Raw genomic sequence first — 27076 nt, 5'->3', positions numbered from 1 at the left:
AGCACATAGAACTCAGGAGGGTGTGAGGTGGGCTTAAGGTATTCACATAAAGCTTCCACTCTCATTCTGTTGTTGGATGGTCTACTTCTCTTCTCTACTGCCCTCTCTGCTCACTGCAGTTAGGCCTGCAGTAATTAGGTAAGGACATTTCAAGACCTCCCTCCACCCTTAAGCTTATTAACCTCACACCTGAGAACTGATCAAAGAAAAAAAAAAGAAGAATACAGAGTAGTATATGCGAACATAGGTTGATATAATACACCCATTAAAAACCAATGCAAATGCAATGTAGAAATAAAAAATGTTTCCTGAATAATATTAATAATTGATATGTTTCATACAAAAAGCTGTATAAAGATTAAAGTTACCTATGATGAGGAACAGAAGAAAAAGTAGAGAAATGAAGAACACTGAAATATTTGGGGTGACTCAACCATTCCCTGGCACTCATCATTCAAAATTGCTTCATCACATATTCTAGAATTGCCCTCTGGTCACAAACTTTGGGGCCCCTCCTCCTCCAAGGAACCTGCTCTGCATTTTTACTGTCACCATAAGACTTCTAAGACGGCTCACTGTCCCAAACCACCAGCTCCCACCTGACAGATGATTAGACTATTCTGGAGGTCATTCCATCATAGTATCCTGTTTCTCTGCCTTTCCTCTCTCCCCCAACCCCTGCACACATGCCATATATCCTTTGGCCTTTTTATCAGCCCCCAGTTCTATCCACACCCTCCCTATTCCTTTCTACCTGGCTGTAGAAGGTCAACAATAATCCTAATTTTCTTCTCCATGCCTACCCAGACCTTCACTGCTGCTCCCTGGCTTCTCTGTGTGTCTCTAGTGGAGAGAACCCGGTGGCCTCCATGACAACCACTGGTCTTATCTGAACCACAAACCCTCCCCATTCCTTTGGGCCTGGGAGACGAGCTTCCTCGCTGCTTTATGGAGAAGAGAGCAGCTATCCCGTGAGCATAGCCTCCAAGTTCTTGCTTTTGAAGATCAAAGGCACTCTAAGATTTGTCCTTTTTTCTTCTCTTTACTCCTGTCTCTTAAAAGAAAATGAGGAAAATGAAGCTCAGACAAGTTAAATATATTAATTACCCAAGGACTCCAACTGACCCCAAAGCCCACTAGACCCTGGGCTACCCCACAGCTGCAGACAAGTAACAGCGTTAATGAAGCCAAGTCCCCAGGGCGGACGACAAAGATTCCGAGCATGGATGGAGGTTTCGTCAGAGTAGAGAGAGGGACATTCTCCCCGGTCGTGCTTTTCTGAGGGACTTACTTCTACCAATAGACACATTCGGGCTTCTGCCATCCACACCACGAACCCTTCTTCTGGCCCTCGCTACTGCCCTCCCTTTTCCCTTCCTGAAAGAGACGATGACTACACGCTCGGCCCTCATTTCCTTCCTGCCCACTCGTCCTGCGAAGCCACTTGCAGTCTACCTCCCACCTCACCACAGCCTGCTCAGCCAGTCTCAAAAACATCACGACCAAACCCAACAGTCCGTGCTCAGCTGTCATCTACTCAAACCTTTATAAGGCATTTGAAAGTGCCAACATTCTCTTCTCTCCGAGTGGCCTTGACTTTGGGTCATCCTGGTTTTTCCTTCTCTCCCTGCCCTTCAGTGTCCCACAAAACAGCACCTGTCCTGTGCTGTGTCAGCAGCTGCGTCAAGGACTACACAGCCAGGATCAGCGAAGCTCACTCCCTGAGCAGACAGCGCAAACCTTGTGCCACTTAATCCTCGCAGCTACTCTGTGGTAAATCCTACTAGACCCATCTTACAGGGGGAAGAAACTAAAATTAAGTAATTTGCCCAAGTTTGCTGATGGGAGAGACAGACACAGTATTTATTATACAGTGCTGTAATAATCATTACAAAATACTATCTTTTGTAATAAAAAAGATGCTTGGGGACACAGAGGAGCTGAGGCTTAAACTAAATGACAATTCTGGAAGAGAAATCTTGATACATGATAGGGAAGGAGTAAACAGCACCCACAAAGAAAAACATAATCCAGAATGAGCGCAGTCATTTCATGTGTGAAATGGGGATAATAACAGCTATGAGAATCAAAGGAGGGGGTATTTTCAAAGTGCTTAGAATAGTGTCTGGCCTATGATATGATATCTGGAGGTGTCTGCTACATAAAATAAATAAGTAACAAAAAAGGATCAATGTGGCTAAAACCCAGGGCACACAAGGCAAGACAGAAAGGTGAGTAGAAGGTGGCTTGTAAAATGCCTGGTGCACAAGTGTCAGGAGGTCTGGTCAGACACGGCCACCTGCCCTGCTCCTGGAGCACATGCCAATCAATGGGCAGAAGAAATTGCCACAGTATCAGCCTCCTTTTAACAAGTCACACATGCTCAATGTAGAAACCACAGTACATACTAACAGCACAAAGAGAACCAGATGACTCAATCTCCCAGCCCTGGAGAAAAGTCACTGACACTGCTCCCAGCGGTCACTGATCACCTGCCAGCTCTCTCAGCCCTTGAGCAGCAGGCTATACGTGGTCTGTTTCCCAGATACCCATCTCCACCTACCACCTGCCCCTGCTACTAAACATAGCTGTTAAATGCAGGTCAGTCCATACAGGAAAATTTAGGACGGCTTGTATACTGGGTTGATGTACGCCCCCTCAGCTCATGCTCTGTGATGTATCATCTATTCATGTACTGTACTAGGATTTGGGTTTGCAGATAAAGGTTCAAATTCAAGTTGCTCATGCGTAATTTTACCTATCCCATCAGAAAACACGGATCAGACACCAAGCGCATATTGTGTGCCGCAGCTGCAAAGTTATGGACAGGCATAAAGGTCTCCCTAAGAGGAGTTCACACTACTATCTTGGGTGGGAGAAGAGGGGAGTGTTTCATAATCAAATAAGGAAGAAGTCATGTGAATACATGGTGTCTTATGGAATGGGGCAGGGATTGGGCCAAGAGAAGTGAGGAAGTTTGGGGGAGGAAGTACCACTTTGATTTGGTTTCTAAAGGATAAGAAGGAGTTTTCCTATAGAGTAAGTAGAAAAAAAGATCCAAGCAGCAGAAACAGCACAGGACTCATTTAGGGAACAGAAAGAAATTCACTGTGGCTCAGAGTGGTTCAGGGGAAGTACAAGAAATGACACCAGAAAGGTTATTTGGGACCAAATTAGGAAGATGCCAAAATGCCAGGCTTAAGAGTTTAGAATGAAGGGTGCTATACTAACTCATGTTTAGTTAGTTTATGTTTATCCATTTGGCAGGGTGACAAGTGGATAGAGACAGGGAGGCTAGCCAGGAGCCTGCTCCATTAGTTCAGGTGAGGAACAGCAAGGTCATGAGCCCAGTCAATGGCAGTAGGTCATGTGAGGAAAGCAGGGACACTGCAGCATTAGAAGATAAGGTCCACATAACTCTGGCATCAATGGGATGGGATGAAGAGAGGGGAAGGGGTCAGGGAGCCTCAACGATTTTGAGTCTGAGTGACCAGGAGACACCAATACCATGAACCATAAGGAACAAAGGAGAATCAACACTAAAAACACAATGTTAGGAAATGTTGGTTGAGTTGACTATTGGACAACCCACTGGAAATGTTTGGAGGGAATTGAAAATATGAGGCTCAGGGGTGCCAGTGGTTAAGCGTCTGACTTTGGCTCAGGTCAAGATCTCACATTTTGTGAGATCATGCCCTGTGTTGGGCTCTGTGCTGTCAGCTCAGAGCTGCAGCCTGCTTCAGATTCTATGTCTCCCTCTCTCTCTGCCCTTCCCCTATTCACACTCTGTTTCTCTCTCTCAAAAATAAATAAATGTTTAAAGAAAAAGAAAATATGAGGCTCGTACTCATCAATACTTATCACTTTATAGTAAAGAGAATTCTCCTTTTCTCAACACATTTATGGGATATATAGAACCTTATTCTAGACACACCTCAGGGAACCCTAGGAGGTTAGGCAAGGTTGAGGAAGAAAGGGTTTGGAAGGATTAAGAGACTTGATATAGGGACCCCTAAGAATTACTGAAAGAGCCATGTAACCTCTTAACACACCTGGTCTTTGCACTCTGGTGGACAGAGTTAACATGGAGAAGGGACATATACAGTTTTTTCTCCATTCATACTATTTATCATTTCCTCAATAAGAACATTACTTCATGATTATTGACATATGCTATCTGTTATTGTTACTGTTGTGGCCCAAGGAAAATATCCAAGGTCATTCCATTTCTCATGTGACGTTTCCTTTTTATTTCTATGTCCTTCACCTGGCCCACCAGACTAAAAATCACAATAAGGCTGAGACAACCTTGAATCATCCAAGCTGAAAAATCTGCGTGGCACTTAGCGGATACTTATTCAACAGTGTGCTGAGGCTATATGTGTGTGTGTGTGTGTGTGTGTGTGTGTGTGTGTGTGCGCGCGCGCACGCAGAGGATATACATATCTCTTCTCTTGCATATCCTCTAGCTATACTTTACCGAGCTTGGAAAGGAGTTTTGCAATAGCCATTTTGCACATTTCTAAACCAGCATAAATGGGGAAACTAGTCCTAGAGACGAATTATAACTTGCTTAAAACCACACATCAACTGAATGGCAGAACTGAGAGGTAGATGCGAGAGAGCCTGTCCCCCAGCAATCTCACAAGGTACGCTGTTTTCCTTTAATTTCCAGAACAGTTGATATTTTAAAAACATCAGTATCAATCCTAAATTAATGAAATTTTTAAAAATTAACATATACAAGCATTCAGGCTGGCCACAGGTAAATTTGGGAAGTCAGACATTTATCTTCAGGAGACTCTATCTTCTCTTCTAACCCTACATCCCAGGCATCCTGAATCCTCATTAAGCACATGAAAGATCTACTAGAATTTTCTTCCAATATTGCAAATGATCCCTCCCTTTTCCCCCATCACAGCTTTTATTCCCAATGTGCCTATTCCCAGCAGCATGCCACAGAAGAAATTTGCCGAATGTATCACCCTTGCATTGCAATAGGATCTCAGGTAGAGGGTATGAGCTGTGGAGATTAGGAGACCTTGAGTCAACCCTCTGCTGTGCCACTTAAAAGTCGTATGGCCTCAGGTTAGCTCTGCTCCCTCTCAGTTCCTTTATCTACAAGAATAAGCTCTTAGCAGGAATAAAGATAAGGCACATAGGAGCCTAGCACAGGGTCTGGCATACAAAGTCACTCCCTACACACAGCATTTCCCATCAACTAGTTTTCACAATAACGCTGGGAAATTGTTATGCAACTAAGCATCTGAGCAGTTACAAGACTGGCTAAGAGGCTGAGCCACAACTGAACCCAGAGTTCTTTACCTGACTCCAGGTCTCTCAAGATGGATATTTTTACAATCTTACTATAAAAAATAAAATTACCTTGTGTCAAAATCTAACAATTGTAGAGCACTCACTATGAATCAAAAACTGTGTTAACCTCTTCACATGGATGACTCAATGAATCTCCAGAGCATTATCTGAGAAATGTTGTCATCCCATATAACAGATGAAGAAATCAAGGCTTGGAGGGTATAATTAATTGCCACACGTCACACAATAAACCAAGACTTGAACTCTGGTCTAATTTCCATCTTGAATTCTTAAGTGCTACACATACTTGAGTAACGATATCATTGGACTAAGCACAAACATGAAATAAGTGGAAATTTCTTATGCTTATAGCTTTTAACACCTCTAAGACCAAAGCTAGTTCACAAATTAAAATAGACACAAAACTTTACAAAAGAGACAATTTAAATTTACACTACTTGAATGTGATGGCTGGTGTTTGCTGGCATTGAATCTCTCTCCCAGAGCCAGTTCCTATGGTGTCCGCAAACTTGCAATCCTGTGAGCCATGTGACAACCAGTTCCAGCCTCTCTCTCAATTCCAACTAAGGGGGACCTCTGCATGTACACTTGCTACCATCCTAGCATCAGGCCTCCACCTGGCACTACTAAACTGCTTAGTGTTGATCAGCCACTGTTCTTTCTCAATAGGCCACAACAAATAAAACATCATCATAGATAGAAACTCAAAGATGGGCTGCTGGCAAGGCACGTTCAAAAACAAGGGACCACCCAAAAATACAGACAAAAAGTGTATTTTAGGGGCGCCTGGTTGGCTCGGTCGGTTGGGCGTCTGGCTTCGACTCAGGTCATGATCTCACAGTTCGTGCCTTCGAGCCCCGCATCAGGCTCTGTGCTGACAGCTAGCTCAGAGCCTGGAGCCTGCTTCAGATTCTGTGTCTCCCTCTCTCTCTGACCCTCCCCTCCTCGCACTGTCTCTGTCTCTCAAAAATAAATAAAAACCATAAAATTTTTTTAAAAGTATATTTTATATACGCATATGTATGCATGTAATATCATATATAGGTATGTGTGTCCATGTTATATTGCTGGGAGAGTTGTATAAAATATTGCCATTAAATTAAGAACCCCAAATTTAAAATTCCTAGAACATGCAGTCCTCAGCAGATGGGTAACACCAAGATTTGCTGTTAATATTCATTGCATTCCATCAGGATGATTCCTTCATTCAGCCACAGGCATTAAAGACAGACTCCAGCTTCCTCTTACCATCAGCAAGACACAGATAGTAAAGAACCACCATGATGGAGATAAACAAGTACAAAATTTCTTGGTCTTGAGCAGTTTACAACCAGACATTGGCTGAGGTTAAGAAGAAGGGTAACTGTTTATAATGAAAGTTCAGATGGGTCAATACTACATAGCTAAAGAGTTCCAGTCGATTCTTGAAAAGGAAAGAAAGAAAATGACGCACTCTACTAAAAATCTCCAATGAGTCAAAAGGCCTATTCTATTCATGAGGATGGTTCTGTCCCTTTTCCACTCACAAGAGAGTTCAAAGAATGGGCCTAAGTGCAGCAGGTCACATTATTCACAAGCAACAAAGAAAACCTCAGGATGGACTTGGCAGTGTGTGTGTGTGTGTGTGTGTGCGCGCGCACGTGCGCACATGTGTGTGTGTACTGAGGGCAATTTTGATGTAGACCATTCTGGCATCAGAAGTAAAACAAATAGAATTTAAAGTGATTTCCAACTTTATAACCCTATGATAAAATGCCCTCTCTTTGACAAGGGCTGAGTTCTAGTGAAAAATGAAAGAAAGTAAAAACAACATTGGCATCCTAACATTCTCTCCTCCCTTTTAACCAACTTATAATTAATAGTTGATGTAGGTACTTTACATTTTATAGAGTGATTTTACACACAAAAACCACCCAGCACTTTTACTTAAAGTGGCCAGTCGTTATGTACCTAAGCATGGTTTAATGATGGTTTTGAACACAGTATCCAGCATAAAAACAGGATGGTGAAAGACTGCTATAAATTACAAGGAATTTGAAGGCAGAAAATTCCATTTCTGAACCCACAGAGTAATCTTCATATATGATAGTGCTGATGCAGACAATTATAAGATTTTTAGAGATACTTTTTCCACCGTATTTAAAAAGGCTTTCCTCTTGAGTAGTCATTCCCTCTTAGGATTTTTCTATACTTCTGGCAACCCTCTCCCTAAATCCCCTGTGGTCCAAGACCACTTCAAAAAACTATTGCCAAGTGTTTTTATTATAGTTGAAAGTAAAACTTACTAACACGTGTTTTGAAATAAGTCTAAAAGTGATTTACAATTAGTAAAAATTAGAATGAGTTAGGTAGAGATAAATGTATATGGACCCTTTACTTCATAAACATCACGTACACAGACTTCCAAACTCAAGCAATTCCAGACTTAACAAATTCAATCCAAAGTTTAAAAATCCCTTGGAGCAGAGAGAATGCCAACGATCTCGGATTGCCACGTTGTCCTCTTCTTCCTGGCTGCCTAGCTAAACCGCATTTTCTCATCTTCGTGCATTTAGATGAGGACACAGGACTGAGCTCTGGCCAGAAGAGCGTAGGCGGCAGTGATGTAAGACCACTTCCTGTTCTCTAAAACCTTTCAAGCCATCCTCCATGTTCCATCTCCTCCTCTGTGGCCCAGTTCCATGAGAAAACCCAGTGGAAAATTCTAAGGACCACAAGACACTGGAGTGCTAATGGATATAATGTTTCTTTGTGGGGTGATGAATATGTCCTAAAATTGAGTACAGTCATAGTTGCACAACTCTGTGAACATATTAAAGATCACTGAATTACACAACTTAAGTGGGTAATTATATGGTGTGTGAATGATATCTCAATAAAGCTGTTCTCGAGAACGAACAAAAAAGACACAATGGAGTCACTACACGGAGGGCCCATGGATTCCTGAATCACCGAGTGGAGGGTAGTTGTCTAGAATGTACGCAAGAAATAAAATTTCTGTTGTGCTTAGGCAGTGGGTTTGGTGGGCTTGTACGTTATAGCAGTTAGCTACCTCTTACAATACCTTCTAAAAAAGATCCCACATCTCAGTTACTTAATACTTCAGATTCCTCATTCATAAAACACGTGGAACTAAGTCAGTGATTCCTAAAGTACGCTATAGTGGTAACTGAGGTGGTTTTAGGTGAAACTTGAACAAACATTTGTTTTTATTGTTTTTAGTTTCCTGGTTACCTTTTATTAATTTACTGAGTGATACAGCAGCCTCTCAAGATTAAGTGTATTTAAGGGAAAAAAACATGGAAATTATTTAGAGGAAACATTAAGTCAATAAAAGTACTACACAGATGTCACATACATATGCTAAAATCATGTAAGTAGTAGGCACAATGGCTGAAGTTTGGGCAACACTGGGTTAAAGGATCTCTTCACGTCCAGTGGTAACAGTCCTTCATTTTTGTTATTTTGTGCTTGTTACTGTGTTCCTCTAACACGTGGCCTGCCTGGTATACCTCCCATTCCATGAGTTAACTTTGGGGTTACTGACACGTGTGACAAGCTTCAATCCACAGGTACACATTCAGCTAAAACACCATGAATGTGACACACAATAATTCTCAGCTGCCTCTCTCCTCAGAGACATGCATTCCTGCACAATTCCCAAATGCCTACCTGTTCCTAGTCCCCCAAGTTTCAGTATTCCTTACTGATAAGCTACAAAAAAAGCACAAATAGAGAATGGGTTTTTAAAGCAACATTTGAATTCTGGGCCAGACTTCCACTTGGACACATTTCCTGCTGAGGGCACTGTATAGGTAAATGTTTTACTGAAAAATAACTGATATGAAACTTGGTGTTAGGATTTGGGCTCTCAATCTGGCGGCATAGGTACAAAGTGATGAGGCTCCCTGAGTGAATTTAAATATACTTAATCACAACATCTGATTCAATCCATATGTGAATAATAAATATAATAATAGGTTAACACACAGCACTATGGGCCGGGTACTATCCCATGAGTTTACATAAACTACTCAAGCCTTCTAATAACCATTATACCACTCCATCTCTCCAAAAATGGCAACAGCAAAAACACTGGAAAATGTGGACCTGGGTCTCAGTGGCAGAAAGAGCTCTCACTTGGCAGATCTGTCAGGGAGGACAGTCCATGGCCAGTGTCCAGTGTAGGAAATGCTTAGCATGCTGAGTGAGACAGCATGGTTTCTGGGTGCTCACAATTACTACATACTCTAAGATTTAGGTTTGCAAGCACAATATCATAGAAGTACTTCATTTCTCTTGATATTCTCCTATAATCTGAGTACGTATGCTGATACCTGGAGCTTTGTTTCATATAGTCTAAAATAACAGGTGCTTATCAGATTATAACCATGAACTGTCCAATTCTTAATACATAAATTAATTCTATTAATTGCCATACCTAAACATTCATCTTTCACGGAGCCTCCTTTTAAAGAACTAGAAGCCCACAGTGTCACCTTCTACACTAGATTTGATTAATTTTATCACCCCAGGTTTTTAAAAAAATTATTTTTAATTTATTTTAGAGAGAGAGAAAGAGAGACAGAACATGAGTGGGGGAGAGGCAAAAAGAGAGAGAGGGAGACCCGGAATCTGAAGCAGGTTCCAGGCTCTGAGCTGTCAACACAGAGCCTGATGTGGGGCTTGAACTCATGAACCGTGAGATCATGACCTGAGCTGAAGTTGGACACCCACCAATTGAGCCACTGAGGCGCCTCCACCCCAGGTTTAACAAAGTTCTCTTAATTCTCACACATCTACTACAATGTTCTTCCCAGGTTCACATGAAATCTTAGTGGGAGACAAATTTCTCTATAACTCCAGGATTTCCAGTTAGGTGATATCAGAAGCCTCCATAGCAAGAATTTAGAAATATGGGCTATACTTCCTACCTGCAGAGACCTCATCATCTAGGTAGTAAATAAGACACACATATATGCACGCACACACACACACACACACACACACACACACACACACACACAAACAAACCCTTTGTTGCCCTAATAGGACTAACGAGGGTTTCCAACCAATACTTTAAACTTGGGGCAAGAAATAGAAAAGTGATCAAAGAAAAAACATTATTTTGGGTCTGCTGGATCTACAGGGCGCCAGACAGCCAGAAGCTCCAGAGACAATGTGGTCCCCTGCTAGAGAAAAGGCTGGTAATTTCTATCTGCCTGAGAACTCTGCCTCACAGAAGGTGATCGGACACAGCCTGGCCAATGCAAGCAATGAGAAGAGCATAAACATGGACTTTAAATACAGGGGTGCGTGGGTGGCTCAACTGGGTAAGCATCTGACTTCAGGTCAGATAATGGTCTCACGATCTATAAATTCGAGCCTTGTGTCAGGCTCTCTGGGGTTGGCAAGAAGCCCACTTTGGATCCTCTGTACCCACTTCTCTCTGCCCCCCTTCACTTGCAATATCTCTCTCTCTGTCTCAAAAATAAACATTTCTTTAAAGTGACTTTAAGGGGCAGCTGGGTGGTTCAGTCAGTTGAGCATCTGGCTTTGGCTCAGGTCATGATCTCACGGTTCGTGGGTTCGAGCCCCGCGTTGGGCTCTGTGCTGACAGCTCAGAGCCTGGAGCCTGTTTCGGATTCTGTATCTCCCTCTCTCTCTGACCCTCCCCTGCTCACGCTGTCTCTCTCTATCTCTCAAAAAAAAAAAATAAAAAACATTAAAAAAATAAATAAATAAAGTGACTTTAAATATAAAGTCATTAGTTATTAGGGAAGAAACATGTCAAGTCGATCAACTTCCAGGAAAATTTACGTAAGTTATGCATGCAACAATAACAATCCTGCTAGAATCTCTTTGTTAACTTGCTGAACATGCCACAATATTTTGAGTACTGCTTTCATGTTTAACACAGCACAGCCGACGTATGATAACGGTAGAGAGCACAGACAGTGCCAGTGTCAGGAAGACCTGTGTTTAAAAGCCGGCTCCATGATCCTATGCAAATTAAATGACCTCTTTTAGTTTCCATTTCCTCAATCATAAAATGGGAATATTAAAATAACCTAACCTAGATTATCAAGAGGATTAAATGAGATATGCCCATAAAGCACTCAGCACAATATCTGGCCCCTTGCCATCACCAATATAAGTTATTTGAGCATAATTATTTTTGCCTTTAAAAATAAAGATTTTTCAACATTTAAACTCTTTCCTCCCCCCATATAGTCTCTAATTTTGTTACAGAATTCAATAAGAAAAAAGGCAACAGAAATATTCTGAATATTTTACATTATTTCTTTAGGTAACATACCAGTATTCCTTCACCTTCTCCATTGAGGAATTCAGCAAACATTCCAAGAACTCAAAAAATATAGGAGTAGACAATTAAGCTTGACCATAGTGCATAAAATATCAGAAAGCACACTAGAAAAGAGGGTAATAGCAGAAATACTTTTTCTCGTTAAGCAAAATAATATTTTAAGTACCTATTTTTAAAAATAAGTTAGTCTTACATATCAATCACCATAAAAATGTACGAAAAGTCCAGCAACTATTTAGGACAATATTTTCTTAGCATTTACTTACTATATGCTAGATAGTGTGCTAAGCACGGAGATTTAAAAATATGCCATTGTATTTATCCAAGATAAACGAAAGGTATCTGACCATACAAAGACATGTCCAAGAATATTCATAGCAGCTTCTTCCTAATAGCTGAAAACTGGAAACAACCCAAATGTCCATCAACAAGTGAACAAATACACAAATAGTGGTATATCCATACAGTGGAATACTATTCAGTAATAAAAAAAATGCAATACTGATACAACAAAATGGGTGTATTTCAAAATAATATAATAGGTGAAAGAAGCTAGTTTAAAAAGAGTCCATGCTCTATGGGTTTGTTTATTCTAGAATACTGGTACATGCAAACTAATGGATAGTGTCAAAAATCAGATCAGTGATAACTAGGGATGGTGGGAATGAAAGGGGAGGTATTATAAAGGGGCATGAGGAGGAATTTTGGGGGTGATAGATGTGTTCATTTTAGTGTAGTGATGGTTTCACAAGTGTGTACCTATATCAAAATCCATCAACTAATACAATTTAAATATATGCAGTTTATTGTGTATTGATTATACCTCAATAAAACTAAAGAAAATATGGCCCCTGCCCTCACGGAACTTGAAATATGAGAAGACTTGGAAACTATGAAATTCTTTGCTAATAATTTTGTGTTCTAAATCATAGACTTAAAAAAGAAAAACCAACAAGTCCAAGAAAAAAGAAAAATGATATAAAGATTAAGCAAAACAGGAGTGCCTGGGTGGCTCGGTCCGCTAAGCATCTGACTCTTGATTTCGGCTCAGGTCATGATCTCACAGTTTGTGAGCTTAAGTCCCACATCTGGCTCTGTGCTGACAGCACGGAGCCTCTTTGGGACCGTGTCTCCCACCCCCTCTCTCTCTGCCCTTTCCCATGCTGGCATACACACACATGCACTCTCATGCCCCCTGTGATAGACAGACAGACAGATACTTAAATTAAACAAAACAAGTTCGCTTTACAAAGGACCAGAAGTAGGCAATTAGTCAGCTCTCATTTAAGGGAAGGCTCTACCTTAGTATTTATCCCAATTTAGAAACAACTCATCCATCCATCCACTCATTCAGCATTAAATGAATTTCTGGTAGAGAAATAACTTAATTTTACACCTTCCCCTAAGTTGGTGTCTACTCCTTCCCTCATCTTTCTCCTTTTCTCATTACTCCCTTTCCCAAGGCAGGCATAGCAAAGGCCACCTCCTAGTAGCCCGTGAGGACAGTTGTCCTGCCCCACCAGCACCTGCACAGTGCGGGCATGTGAGAGCCTGGCACAGGGCAGGTGCTCACTGGCTTCGTTGAATAAGTCAGTGAATGAATGAGGACATGAGGGGTGTCCGCTAAGTGGAAAGGAGGGCTTCCTTAGGTTTAATGTCACGTTATCCAGTCAGAGCCACCATGTGACTATACTATTTCGGAGAAGAATTTAGCGGCTTTTAGTTTTACCATTGCACTCTCAGATACATGCCACACCGGTGGGTCCAGGCATGCCAAGAACTCACAGGATCCAAGAGGAACTGCTTCCTCGGCCCCCTGTTCAACTGAAGTGTCCTCTGCTGCACACGTGAACACCCACCTATCAGAGGAATGGCCATGTCACGACCCTCCGAGATACCTAACTACTGCCAAGGGATCCCTCCTCTACCACAGATGGGAATCACTGGATACGTCACTGCAAATCTGTTTGCCTTCTGGTTTTTTAAGGAGCAAAAGGGAAGGAAGGCCCTTTAACCGAGGTTTCAGTTCTTGCCTCTCTATGGTTAACAGACTGGTAGCACTCTGCTATAGTCCCAGGGATTCTCAGAGCCATGTGTACGTGTGTGTGCACGCATGTGTGTCTGAGGCTCTTCAGTGGACACATCATGTGTGCAGGGCTTTCTTGGTGCCACTTTATCTTTATGAAAGCAGAAATACCTAGAATCACACAAACATGATCTCTTATTAAGAGGAACTTGGGAGACATAAGCTTTGTGAGTTTTGTAGTGGGTGAGAGCTATAGACCGCTAACAGAGCAAGATAAAAAGTACAATTGCTGGCAAGGGTGGTGGGTGGTGGTGTCACTGAGTAAGCACACAGTGGCATGCTCTATGGCTTTTGCATGCCCAATGAACCTACAACTTCAGCACTGGGTGTGCAATTCCCACCCCACCTCCCAGCAACCCTGCCATGGTCAAATAGACTGATGGAGTGGTAATGCAGAGAAACGGCACCCTGGGAGAAGAAAGCCCCTGTGGCCACCACCCCACAGCCTCCCCCAAGAGGCCAGCCTGTGACCAGGAGGCAGGACTGAGTTTCTGGACAGGTGAAGAGTTGAGAGGCTCATAAGCCCTCAAGAACTTTACCTCCACATTTCCCATACCTGACCAATTCCTCCACTATGAAGAGCCCCTCTCTCTGCTCATCTGACATGAGTGGAGGGCAAAGAGGCATGCATGCGAGTATAAACTGTAAATATGTATTATTTAAAAATGAATGGAACTTTACTAGGGCACTGCAAAAGCAGAATATTAACCTGGTCTTTATGTAACTGTCTACAGGACCCCTATATATTTCTCAAGTTCTCTCTGATCACACTGCAGTCTGTTTTCTAAATACCTCCAAAATATTAAGCTGCAAATAATGGCAGCTGCTCCAGACCAGCTTGCTGCCCCTAATAAAGCAACATCCCCTTCTTTTTCTTCCCCAGTGAAGATCATCAGGTGTGTTGGGAACAATGCCTTCCTTTTGCTTCTGCTCAAGCCTGGGGGTGGGAATGGGAGTGAGAGAGGGTGAGGAGATCAAGGAAGATGGGGAAGGGGGAGGGAGAACACTGGCATGAAAGACAAAATGTGAATCTTAACGCAAGGTCTCTAGTAAGAGAAGAGGAATCACCCATCAACTCTCCCCTCAGAAAGATATTCAAAAAGAGATACACAGAATGACCTCATATGTACTCCATGGCTTGTGGGTCTGGTGGGTACTAATCATTCATTTCCTATGGTTTCTATAGGCATATTCACTTTGTGTTGCAAATAATCAACAGAAAACTTTTGTAATTCAGCCTCTCAACTGGGAACCTTCATTTTAAAAACAATTTCTTGTAAGGGTGCTGGGGTGGCTCAGTTGGTTAAGCCTCTGAGTCTTGATTTTGGCTCAGGTCATGATCTCATGGTTCATGAGACCAAGCCCCACATCAGGCTCTGTGCTCAGCATGGAGCTTCCTTAGGATTCTCTCTCTCCCTCCCCCACCCCGCCTCTCCCCTCTTTCTTTCAAAATGAATAAATAAATATTAAAAATTTTTCTTCTTGCTTCATGACATCAAGGAAGCTATCTTGATATGTTTCGGGGTGAAGGCTCTATGTAAGATGGGTACTCCCTGTCTTCTGGAGACAGATACTAAAGCAACTGTAGGAAAAAAACAACAGGTCTTCTACAGAGCAATGGGAGTGGGCGGGATTTGCTACAGGATCATGGAGGTAGAGGGAAACATTGAGTCAGGGTTAGGTGGCTGGGTGCTGGATACATGGAGATCACCTGACTACTCTGTCTACTCTTTTGTTTGAAACTTTCTGTAATAAAAGGGTAAAAAATACTTCTCTCCATCACATTTTTAAATTTTGTTTATTTATTTTTAAGTTTATTTGAGAGAGACAGAGACAGTGCAAGTAGGGAAGGGGCAGAGAGAGAGAGAGAGAGAGAGAGAGAGAGACAGTCCCAAGCAGGCTCCATGCTGCCAGCACAGAGCCCCATGCAGGGCTCGAAGTCACGAAACCGTGAGATCATGACCTGAGTCAAAACCAAGAGTGAGACACTCAACCAACTTAGTCACCCAGACACCCCTAATATTTTTTAATTTTGAAACACAGAGAGAGAGAGAGAGAGCGTGCATGCTATGGGGGAGGGGCAGAGAGAGACTGGGACAGAGGATCTGAAGCAGGCTCCACCCTGACAGCAGAGAGCCTGATGTGGGGCTCGAAGTCACAAACCACGAGATCATGACCTAAGCTGAAGTCAGTTGCTTAACTGACTAAGCTACCCAGGTGTCCCTCTCCATCACATTTTTTCAAAATCCTGATCAAAGTTATAGGATCTACTTATCAAAAAATTTTTGTGAGAACATAATAAGTGTCCATTATAAATTGGAAAAAAGTAGAGATGATCACTTTATTTAATTGCTACTAATAATAAAGCTTTGGCTATACTTGTGGTATGTATCCAATGTCTCCACTGGATTCAGAAGAAGAAACAATCCCAGACGTTAACACAACTGCTCTTAGTGGTCACACTCACACAGCTTCCTGCATCCATCAATCTTAAAGTGCTCAGTAATTAATTACAGAACTGCCGAGCTTGCTGAAGTAATGAATTCTTCAGGATCTGCATTTTATAATTGAATAAATGGGGCACTGAGGTCAAACAACTGACCAAGGGCAAATGCAGATACAGAAGTCCAGGCTGCATCGCTATGCTCTTTATTGGCTATCACAGCTGGGGGCCATAGTTAAACTATTCATCCCCTCTGAGTTTACTAACACTAATGCAGTTAACTTTCTAATACTCTGGCAAAAGTTAATCCATGTTGCAGAATACATTCTAAGAGATGCCTCCAGTGCCAAATACAAGATCCCCATGGCCCAAATAGCCAGTCCACTCCCTGTGAGCCCACCAGTGCCTGCAATGAGCACAAGATCTGTTTGGTTTTCTCTTCCTCATTCCCTCACCTCTTCTCTGGAGTGTGTGGTGCTTCATGCCACCTAGACAGCAACCAGCCTTGGAAGGCTTTCGAGGAACACGTAGGAGTTACTGTAGCAACTCCAGTGAGTACATCTGAAACCCCTGTATTACCGTGCACAGGCTTTAAAGTGGATTCAGAAAGAGAGATGGGTTTTCTCACCAATTCACTAAGGTAATATCGTGTCAAACCGTAAGAAATTGTAGTTCCAAAATGATCAAATATCAGTAATTTCTGATCGACAACACATTTTGTATATTTAGTAGATTTTCGTCCTACTCACAAACCTCGTACTCTGCAATACAAACCATCTGTACTATTCCTAACTTCTGCTTACTTATAACCACAGTTATGATTTGTGAGGCTCTTGTTAGGTACCCGATCCCTGAAGCAGACTGAACAATGCACGGGAATGGGAACAGTGCTCGTCTGGTGTGATCACCACCAGCGCTCAGCATGATCAGAATCCAGTCAATAATTGGTACTGATGACTCAAGAAACTGTTGGAATTTGAATTAGATTTAATGTAACCAAATTTTTAAAATCTTAACAGTTAGAACATATGGGTGGCTCAGTTGGTTAAGTGTCTGACTCTTCATTTCAGCTCAGGTAGTGATCTCATAGCTGTGAGATTGAGCCCCACATGAAGCATGGAGCCTGCATGGGATTCTCTCTCTATCTCCCTCTGTCCCTCCCCTGCTCACACTCTCTTTCATTCTCAAAAAAAAAAAAAAGTTAATTTAGAATAATAGCAGCTCTTTTAAATCATACACTATTTTGATCACTAACTTGATAGCTATTTCCTTGTTGATAGACGTTTCCTTGTGAATTTCACAATTCGGAAACTTTTCATTCTAGGTTACGAAAGAAAGCAGGTCACACTGAATAGTTTATGTCCCCAAATCAAAAAGTCTTATACAGTCCATAGGCAAGATAATAGACAAGGCCAGGAATTAACTGCAATATCCTCACACCTTTCTGTCATCTCTCTCACACCACCTCACCCCTTTACCCTTTTAGTCACTATTTATGCAGCATCTGCTCTCTTGTCTTCAGGAATTTCCAGCTGAGTGGCAAGAAATGATTACTCATAAGGGAATGCGGAAAGTTCTTCACTGAACAAAACGCAGTGGGACATAAAGGAAGAAGAGGTTAGTACTTCCAGAAAAAGAGTCAGAGAAGGCTGCCCAGGAGGCCTCTTCAAGTCAAGCCATGCATCACGAATAAGAGTTTTCCGGACAAAGAAAGGAGAGATGATTTTACAAAGGAAACCTCACAAGCAAAGGCCTGTCATTCCAAAAGAACATGGCAGAACAAGCATGGCGGTGTGTGGTGTCTTCTGACGGACTGAGGGGCCGGTGGAAGAGGCAGGAGAGGAGACTGAGAAGGCAGGTCAGGATCAGAGTATGAACGGCTCTGCACGGAGCACTGATGAGTTGTGTTATTAATCTTCCAGGCATGAGGAACTGTGGCCTCAAGTGATTACAGTTTGACATGTAAGGCTCAGCGGCAGGGACTTGCTGTGTCTCCTAGAACAAGTTACTTAACTTCTGGGTGCTTCAGTTTCTTTAGCTATAAAATAGGATGAAGTACTAGCAAACAACCTCATACAGTGGCTGTAAATTTAAAAAGTCAAGTCATTAAGCTCTTGGAATAAAACTGACAAATGGCAGTAGCTATTAATGCTACTTTTCAAAACCCTATTAACTCTTAAAATAAAAGCAAAAGCCATTAGTTCTATTTAAGAAAAGTCCCTCCTACCTACCCTCCAGAGAATGATGTCAAATTTGACTTACAAAATAAAATGGCATGAGGGCGCCTGGATGGCTCAGTCAGTTAAGCGTTCAACTTTGGCTCAGGTCATGATCTTGCAGTCCCTGAGTTTGAGCCCCTTATCAGGTTTTGTGCTGACAGCTCAGAGCCTGGAGCCTGCTTCAGATTCTGTGTCTCCTTCTCTCTCTGCCCCTCTCTTGCTTGCATTGTGTCTGTCTGTCTGTCTCTCTCTCTCTTTCTCTCTCTCTCAAAATAAATATTTTAAACAATTTAAAAACTAAATAAAATAAGATGGCATGAATGAGATTCTTCCTTGGGTCTTGACAAATATCAATACCCTAAAACTACAAAAGGATTCTGTGTCTCCTTCTCTCTCTGCCCCTCTCTTGCTTGCACTGTCTGTCTGTCTGTCTGTCTCTCTCTCTCTCTCTCTCTCTTTCTCTCTCTCTCAAAATAAATATTTTAAATAATTTAAAAACTAAATAAAATAAAATGGCATGAATGAGATTCTTCCTTGGGTCTTGACAAATATCAATACCCTAAAACTACAAAAGGACACAATAGAACTGACCAGCGTCTACCCATATCTACTCTCTCCAACCAGAAAAAAGAGATTAACCTTTACTTCATGGGTTTTACAGCCCATGTTTTTAAATGCTGTTTTTTAAAAGAAGACGGTTGATGCTTCATGTGACTGTACTATTTTTACTCTTTGAAGCTGTTATTTTAGTTCTGTCTTATAGTATGAAACCAATACTGAATCAGCAACCAACTATATTAGCACTTCCTTTTTACGTTAGAAACAGTTAAACTCTGGCAACTCACAGCCTTAACACACTGTAACAGAGAGCACACTTGGTCAAAATTTGGTCAAAGTCTCTTTTCTTCCCGAGTATAAGAGTAATATTATAAAGACACACTTTCGCCAGGTTGTTATGCTTTCTTGAAGGCTAATTCATGGTCTGGTGAATATAAAGATGAAATATAGGTCTGATCCTCATGTTAATAAACAATTTAGCCATCCAGAAAGTCTCACAATTTTACCCAGAAGCAGTGCAGTGTAAGGCTTCAGAGCTTGAGAATCAGACTGTCTGGGCTGGGATCCTGGTTGTGCCATGGATGGCTCTGGAACCCAGAGCAAACTGTAAAATGGGAATAAAAACTCTATCTCCCTTACAAAATTAAGAGGATTAAAGTTAATGATTCTGAAGCACAAAAGACCTTGCATGATATAAGGTAAGCACTATGGAAGTTTAGTAAATTTTTAAAAGGGATGGTGTCGCTTGAGTGGCTCAATTAGTTAAGCATCCAACTTCAGCTCAGATCATGATCACATAGTTTGTGGGTTCAAGCCCCACATCAGGCTATGTGCTGCCAGCTCAGAGCCTGGAGCCTGCTTCGGATTCTGCAACTCCCTCTCTTTCTCTGCCCCTCCCCTGGTCACGCTCTGTCTCTGTCTCTCTCTCTCAAAAATAAGAACTTAAAATAAATAAATAAGTAATTGAAAAAAGGGCTTACAAAAGGCTCCAAAGCCATTCAGTTCCCAAAACCAAAAAGCAATCATTATTTCCACCATGCAAAAAGATGTGCATTCAGGATGACCTGGAAGTGACAGAAAGAATGTTCTCCATTGTCTCTGCTTTTAAAGTAGAAATTATCTTCTTTTTTAAGGTGTTTTTTAACCTATCAGATACAATAATTTGTAATATTCCATCTGCCAGATACTTATATACAAATGGCCTGGCAAGGTAGGTATTTTCTCCATTTCCAGAGAAAGAAAAGGAGACTCGGACTTTTATCAACTGCCTGATGTCACAGCTGGTAAATGACAGATCAGGATTCAGAGCAGATCTATCTGGCTTCAAAGCCCACTGCATGGCCCCGTAGGAAGCCGCCTCCCTGTAACATCAATAGCACTAACTGCACTAAATCTGATGATTTCAGATTCACTTCTCTAATCCCAACGTCTTACTCATGCCTGATCCTGGGTATCTGACTACACAGTGAAATACCTCTCCTTATGTCTTTCTTTTACATCCCTTTAACATGGTTTGGAATAAATCCATCATATACATCCTGGAACCTGGAACCCATTCACTCATTTAACATCAATTTATTATTTGCCACAAGTCGCTACGCAATGCCTTCACCTGCCTTGTGAAGTTTAGAGATTAGAGAAGGACTGAAAAAATAACTGCACCAATAATTTATTACATAGAGATAGGTGACACACAAAGTAAAAGTGAAAGGGGGGCACCTGGGTGGCTCAGTCAGTTAAGCGTCTAACTCTTGGTTTGGGTTCAGGTCATGATATTGAGGTTCATGGGTTCAAGCCCCAAGTCTGGCTCCATGCTGATAGTGTGGGCCTGCTTGGGATTTTCTCTCCCTTTCTCTCTGCCCCTCCCCTTCGTTCCCTCTTTCTCTCTGACTTGAAATAAATAAATAAACTTGAAAAAAGGTAAAAGTGAAAGATGGTATTATACAGGGAAAATTAATCTAATCTGGAGGGGTCAGAGAGTTTGTACTGAGGAAGTAATATTTAAGCTGAAACCTGAAGACATTAGCCAGTCAAGGGAGGGAAAATACGATTCAAGACGGAGGACACAGCAGAAGGATATGCTGTAGAGGTGGCACAGAGCTGGGTGCCTTCAGGGAACAGAAAGATGGGTGAGCTGGAAGGCTGGGGTGAGGCACAGGAGGAACTGCAGATTAACGTAGACAGGCAGGCAGGTTGCTGGACCTGGGGCCATACTGAGGGTTTGTAAGACTCGAATTGGGGAAACAAGAAGCTCCTGAATGGCTTTAAGCAAGAGAGGGACATGGGTATATTTGTGTTTTTAAAGATCACTATGGCCTTCATGGACAACAGACCAGAGAGGGCACAATATGAAAAGAGGAGCGTAGTAGAATGTGGTAGAGATCCCTAATTGTCTGCCCACTGTAGCCACTTATCAGCAACGGAACCCTGACTTTTACTTGGGTACACTGAATACGGAGTCTAAAAGACTATTTCTCCACTCCCTCTGCAGCCAGGGATGGCCATGCAACTACATGCTAGTCAATGAGATCTAGGTGGAAATCCTATGTGGAGCTTAAGGGAAAACTGTTAAAGGGACTTAACTCAGACAGGAAGAGGCCTTTCTTGCCCTTCCTTCTTCCTTCCAGCCTGCAGTGCAGTCAAGATGGCTGGAACTCCGGCAGTCATCTTGAGCCAGAATAAAAGATAGAAGCTAAGATGACAGAAGGGAAAGATAGGATCCAAGGTGCCTGGGTTGGACCCACCATACCCACTCAGGATAGCCTGCTTCCAGTCTTTCCCCAGAAAATTTCCCCAAAAAAATTCTGGAAATTTTCCCCAAAAATTCTGTGTTGTTTAAGTTACTATTACTTAGGTGTCCTATGCAATATATGGCCTAAGTCAATCCTAACTGATACAGAGGCTACTGTATTTATCTAAGAAGAGGCAGTGACAGCTTGGATCACGGTGGCAAAGAGATAGGGAGCAGGGAAAAACTGAGATCTGTTTAGAAGGCAGAATCAGCAAAACCTGTTGGGAGTCCAGACATGAGGGTGAGGGAGAGGGTGTAACTTAGACCAACTCCCAGGTTTCTGGCATCAGCAGCTGGGTAGACAATGGTACAATTACTGAGCTAGGGGCGGTGGGGACATCTTTTCATACATTTTGAAGTTGAGATGCCTAAGAAAACTCTTAGACCACAATAGGCATCAGGCTGGGAAACACAGATTGGAGAAGCCATCGACAAGCACACAGATGCTAACCAAAGCCACTGGAGTGGACGATGCCTTTCAGGGCATGTGCAGAATGGGAAAGAAAGGCCCTAGAATAGGACCTCGAGGAATACCAACTCTTGAAGGGGACAAGAACGAGCAGCCACAAAGGAAATTCACATGAGGAAATAAATGCCAATTATTCACTGCATGAGCAAGAAGGGCTTGAGGCTATCGTGGGGGCAGGGAGGTCACTTCCAGCTGGTGACATAAGAATAAGTCAGCAGGATCTAAGAGACACAGGCTGGCCACAAGAAGGAAAAGGAAAGAGGAGAAAGGAACAGGGGAACCAGAATGTTCTCGGAGTCTGGCTTGGCAGAAGGAGGATCTGAGACTCAAAACTTGGACGGGGCTACATTCCAGGGGAAAAAGAGAAGTAGTCCTCTTTCCCTCCAGAAAAATCAAGAGCCCAATCAGCGGTTCGTCAGCTCACAAAGTCAGAGAGTCACAAGTGTACTCCAGGGCTACCGATTCCAGCATACTCGAGGCTTGTTTTATAATGAACAGGCTTTCATCCACCGTACTGGAACTTCTTTCAAACAATTATCTTAAATTTTCCATTGTTAATTAAGTAAGTTTTAAAAGAATGTAGGGTAGAGGGTAAGGAATTTATTCAAATCAAATCAGCATAAACCATCAAAAAGAGAGAGAATAGATTTCTACATACACCAAGGACTTAACAGTAAGGGCAATATTACAAATTTTTCTTCAATGCTCAGTATATGGCAGATTTTGCTTTAAATTTGTTTAGTGCAAGTTTTAGAAGAATATCTCAACTGAGTCTCTCTACACCCTATGAAGTAGTAACTACTACCATCCCCATTTCACAGATGACAAAACTGAGGTGCAAAGTAGTTAGGTTCACTTTAGCATCATATAAACTGGTGAGTGACAGAATCGGGGATTTGGACATTGGCCATCTAACATCATAACCAGTGCTTCTTGTTTTAGTCAGAAAATTTGCTTTTCTTAATTCTAAAAAAGAATATTTCCAGATATGACATTAACATAGTGGAAAAATAATTATGCAAAACCATAGGCAGGAAAATAATTTCTACTTCACTTGAAAGCTGAAAGAACAGGCCAAAGAGACGGTAAGCTTTCTTTGCTTTAACTGGTCTGTCTGATAACCCAGAAAAAAAGGAACCTGAGTTTTAGTCAGCTCATGGTATCCTGGTCTGCTCTTCCCAGAACTGCCCCTCTGCAGCAAGGTCCCTTTGAATGTGCTTGTGACAATCAGACACCATGCAGAAAATTCAGTCAGCCCCTGCCCGTGAGAACAAAGCAAGGTGTGACCCCAACACGGGACCCAGACACAGAGGAGGTCAGGCAGAGGAAACTGTTCCATTCTTAGTCAAAGTTCACTGATGTAAAAGTGAGTCTCGGGCAGTACGTCTGGGGCCACTGGAACAAAAGAAACAATATTTCCACTCGAGACACGAACTGCAAACCTGGGTATTTCAAATAAAGGTCTTTCAGGAGAGAAAAGCCACTGAGAATTCAGAGTAGGGTTATGAGCTGCAGGGAGATGTCGGGGTTAAGCAGTCATAATTAATCATGATTTAGGTCAGCACAGAACCTTTTAAGCACTGAAGCTGTACACACACACACACACACACACACACACACACACATATACACAGAAGCAGAGTATCAAACTGAGGATATGCACAATTCAGTGAGCCATTATTAGAAATCTACATATATCCAGTTCTATACAAGCGCTGGGAGGCAAAGGCAGATATAATAAGATATAAGCAGGCATCATCTCCGGATTCTCAATTTTTTTTCCTATTTCTGCATTTAGTTAGTGTGCGGAAAAGAGTTAACAGAGCAGGCTCGAGACTGCTATTCTTGGAAAGGTCTACTTGCCTTTCTACAGCTGGCCATTGGCTGGCCTCTGGGAACTTAGACTTCGGGAAGATCCCACCATCCCCAGCATGGGTAAGAATAGCTCCTTGTGCCTAAACTGGTTTATCGTTTATGCTGAGCACCTGCTTTGCCTCCTGGAGTCTGGAGTTTTGGAACATGCTAGACAGAGGGCGCCTATATCACCAACCAGTCCCCAAGAAAAAAGCCTTCCGCACTGAGTTTCTAATGAGCTTCCTGGTAGAAGCTAAGTACCATGTGACTCCCTGAGAAAGGGCTTTTGCAAGCTTGTGCCCAATCTCCTCTGGACTTTACCCCAGGTGCCCTTTCCCTGTGCTGATTTTGCTTTGTACCCTTTTGCTGTAATAAATGATAGTAATGAGTACAATAATATGCTGAGTTCTGGGAGTCCCCCCAGCAATTACTGGAACCTGGGAGTGGTCTTAGAGACACCTCCTCCATCCCTCCAAAGCACCTGGAAACTGGAATGAGTTTTACAGTCAGAAAAACCTGATTTAAATCCCAACTTTCACATTTATTAGCTATGAATCACTGAGTTAGTTAACATGTTCCCTAAACCTTGGATTTCTCTGAAAATAAGACAGTAAAACCTACCTCAGAAGACTGTGGTGAACATTAAATATGATAGACACTCAATGACATTATATCCTTTCCTCTTCAGGCTAATAGGTGAATGAATGGCAGCCCTACAGTTGTGCAGTGCCCACCCTGCACAACGCCAGGCAGCCCTAATGAGGCTCACTTTGCCACTCTCTCCTCCCGTTGATGCAATAGAGTCAGCTCATGGTAGTTTATGAGAGCCTACCGTGCACACCATTTCCCTGATCCACTTTCAATGGCACGTTGATGGCTGGAAATGCGTCTTGGTGGGAGTATTTACATGACAGAAAACTGGCAAAGGCTGAAAATCAGAGCTTCTCCCTTGATTCCCAATTGCTAAACATTTACTAGGACACTAGTGTCTACTTCATTAAAAAAAAAAAAAAAAGATGGAGTTCCTGTCAGACAGGGTTTTTTTTTTTTTTTGGCCTAACCAAAAACAGCAAGCATATCTGCATTTTAAAAAGAACTAGGCTATGTGAAAAGATGTTCAACACTATTAGCCGTAAAGGAAATGCAAATCAAAACCACAATGAGTTATCACTTCGCACTAAGTAGGATGGCTAGAATCAAAAAGACAGATAATCATAAGGTGTCTTGGTGAGGAGGCAGAGAAATTAGAACCCCCATACATAAGGGGGCAGGTGGCAATAAAATATTGTAGCCCCTTTGGAAAATAGTCTAGCAGTTCCTAAAAATGTTAAACACAGTTACCCAATGACCCAGCAAGAGAAATGAAAATGTAGGTCTACACAAGAACTCATACATTAATATGCAGAACAGTCTATTCACAATAGCCTAAAGGTGAAAACAACCTAAATATCCATGAACAGATAAACGAATAAACAAAATGTGGTATATCCATTTAATAGATTATTTAGATATAAAAAGGAATGAGGTACTGACCCATGCTACAATATGAATGAACCTAGAAAATATTATGGTCCGTGAAAGAAGCCAGACACAAAAAAGTAACATATGATTCTACTTATAAGAAATGTCCAGAATAGGTAAATCCATAGAGACAGAAGGAAGATTAGTGGTTGCCAGGGCCTGGGAGGAGGGGCCTGGGAGGAGGGGCCTGGGAGGAAGGAGGAATGAGGACTGAGTGTTACTGTATATGATTCCTTTTTTTTTTTTTTTTTTTTTTTTCTTTAAGATCCCTTGCTTTCCTCTTGTGGCCTTCCTTGTCTCGGTATTTAGAGTTCCATAATGTTTAGTTGTTTACACTGACAGCCCTGCCCTTTGAATATTTTAGTGACCTACCTGATACCTTCCAGCTGCTTTTTTTCCCTTTCTTCTTTTGTTTTGAGGAATGACCAAAGCTATATGCAGTTTTTCAAGTGTTAATTATGTATTTCTGTGCATTTATTCTGGATTTATTCTTTAAGTTTATTTTTGTTTATTTGGAGAGAGAGATAGAAAACAAGCAGGGGAGGGGCAGAGGGAGAGGGAGATAGAATGCCAAGCAGGCCCCACATTGTCAGCACAGAACCTGACGCAGGGCTTGAACTCAAGAACCGTGAGATCCTGACCTGAGCCAAAACCAAGGGCCGGATGTTTAACTGACTAAGCCACCCAGGTAGCTTATATGGATTTATATGCCATATAAATGCCATCAAATGCCATCTGGATTTATACGATCTAACATAATGATCTAATAAATGATCTAATATTTTCTGACTTTTCAGGTGATTGATAGATAAAGGCAATCAAATAAGCACTAAGTAATAATGATAACTATTTTTTAAAGATGCTAAATGTTTTCACTATCATTTTTTAATAAGATTTACACAACTGTATGAAATAGAGAAGGCAGATACTACCCTCCTACCCCCCACCCCTGCCCTTTAGGCACAAGATTATTAAGGTTCAGAGTTGGTATGTGACTCCCTGGTCCCAAAGACCAAACCAGCACTAGACCCCAGGTTTTCCAACTCCCTACTCTTACATTTGATAGTTAGAGATGGTATAGAAAATGTTGGGGTTCAGAGCCAACAGTCAAGAAAGAATTCTTGAGACATCTTTGGTGCAAAAAGGTGGTTTTATTCGGACACGGGGATAGAACCCATGGGCAGAAAAATCTGCACTAGGGTTGTGACAAGTGACTGATTAAATACTTTCACGGTGGGAGGGGGTTAGGGATAGCATAAGTCCATAAGCCTCTAAGGAATTTCGGAAGCAAGGTTTCGAAGACCTTGAGGGGGCTAGCTGCTATCAGGAAAAAGTCATTTATTATATTACTGTTTAATTAAAACTCGGTCATGAGACCCTTCAGATGTATATCAGTGGGCCATATGCTTGGAGTATGACTGCCAACATATATCTTGGGGGAGTAAAGATAAAGGAAGTTTCCAAAGGAAT

General features: G+C 42.0%; 1 protein-coding gene across 3 annotated transcripts in view; it reads right to left on the bottom strand.

Annotated features, from left to right (window-relative positions):
- Nucleotides 1-27076, bottom strand: part of TEC (tec protein tyrosine kinase) — a 126065-nt gene that overhangs the window by 36864 nt on the left and 62125 nt on the right. Inside the window, exon 1 of one of the 3 annotated variants that reach the window (XM_029946088.1) lies at nucleotides 1292-1335. The exons of the other annotated variants lie outside the window; for them this stretch is intronic. Within the exon in view, the coding sequence (XP_029801948.1) occupies nucleotides 1292-1324 (33 nt within the window). The 5' untranslated portion in view covers nucleotides 1325-1335. Of the gene's footprint in view, nucleotides 1-1291; nucleotides 1336-27076 lie in introns of those variants that run through there. 3 annotated transcript variants of the gene reach the window in all.

Source organism: Suricata suricatta, chromosome 1 (genome assembly GCF_006229205.1).
Source record: "Suricata suricatta isolate VVHF042 chromosome 1, meerkat_22Aug2017_6uvM2_HiC, whole genome shotgun sequence".
In the NCBI taxonomy this organism is placed as follows: domain Eukaryota; kingdom Metazoa; phylum Chordata; class Mammalia; order Carnivora; family Herpestidae; genus Suricata; species Suricata suricatta.
The sequence above is the reverse complement of the archived record's forward strand: the minus strand, read 5'-3'. Positions and strand labels throughout refer to the sequence as shown.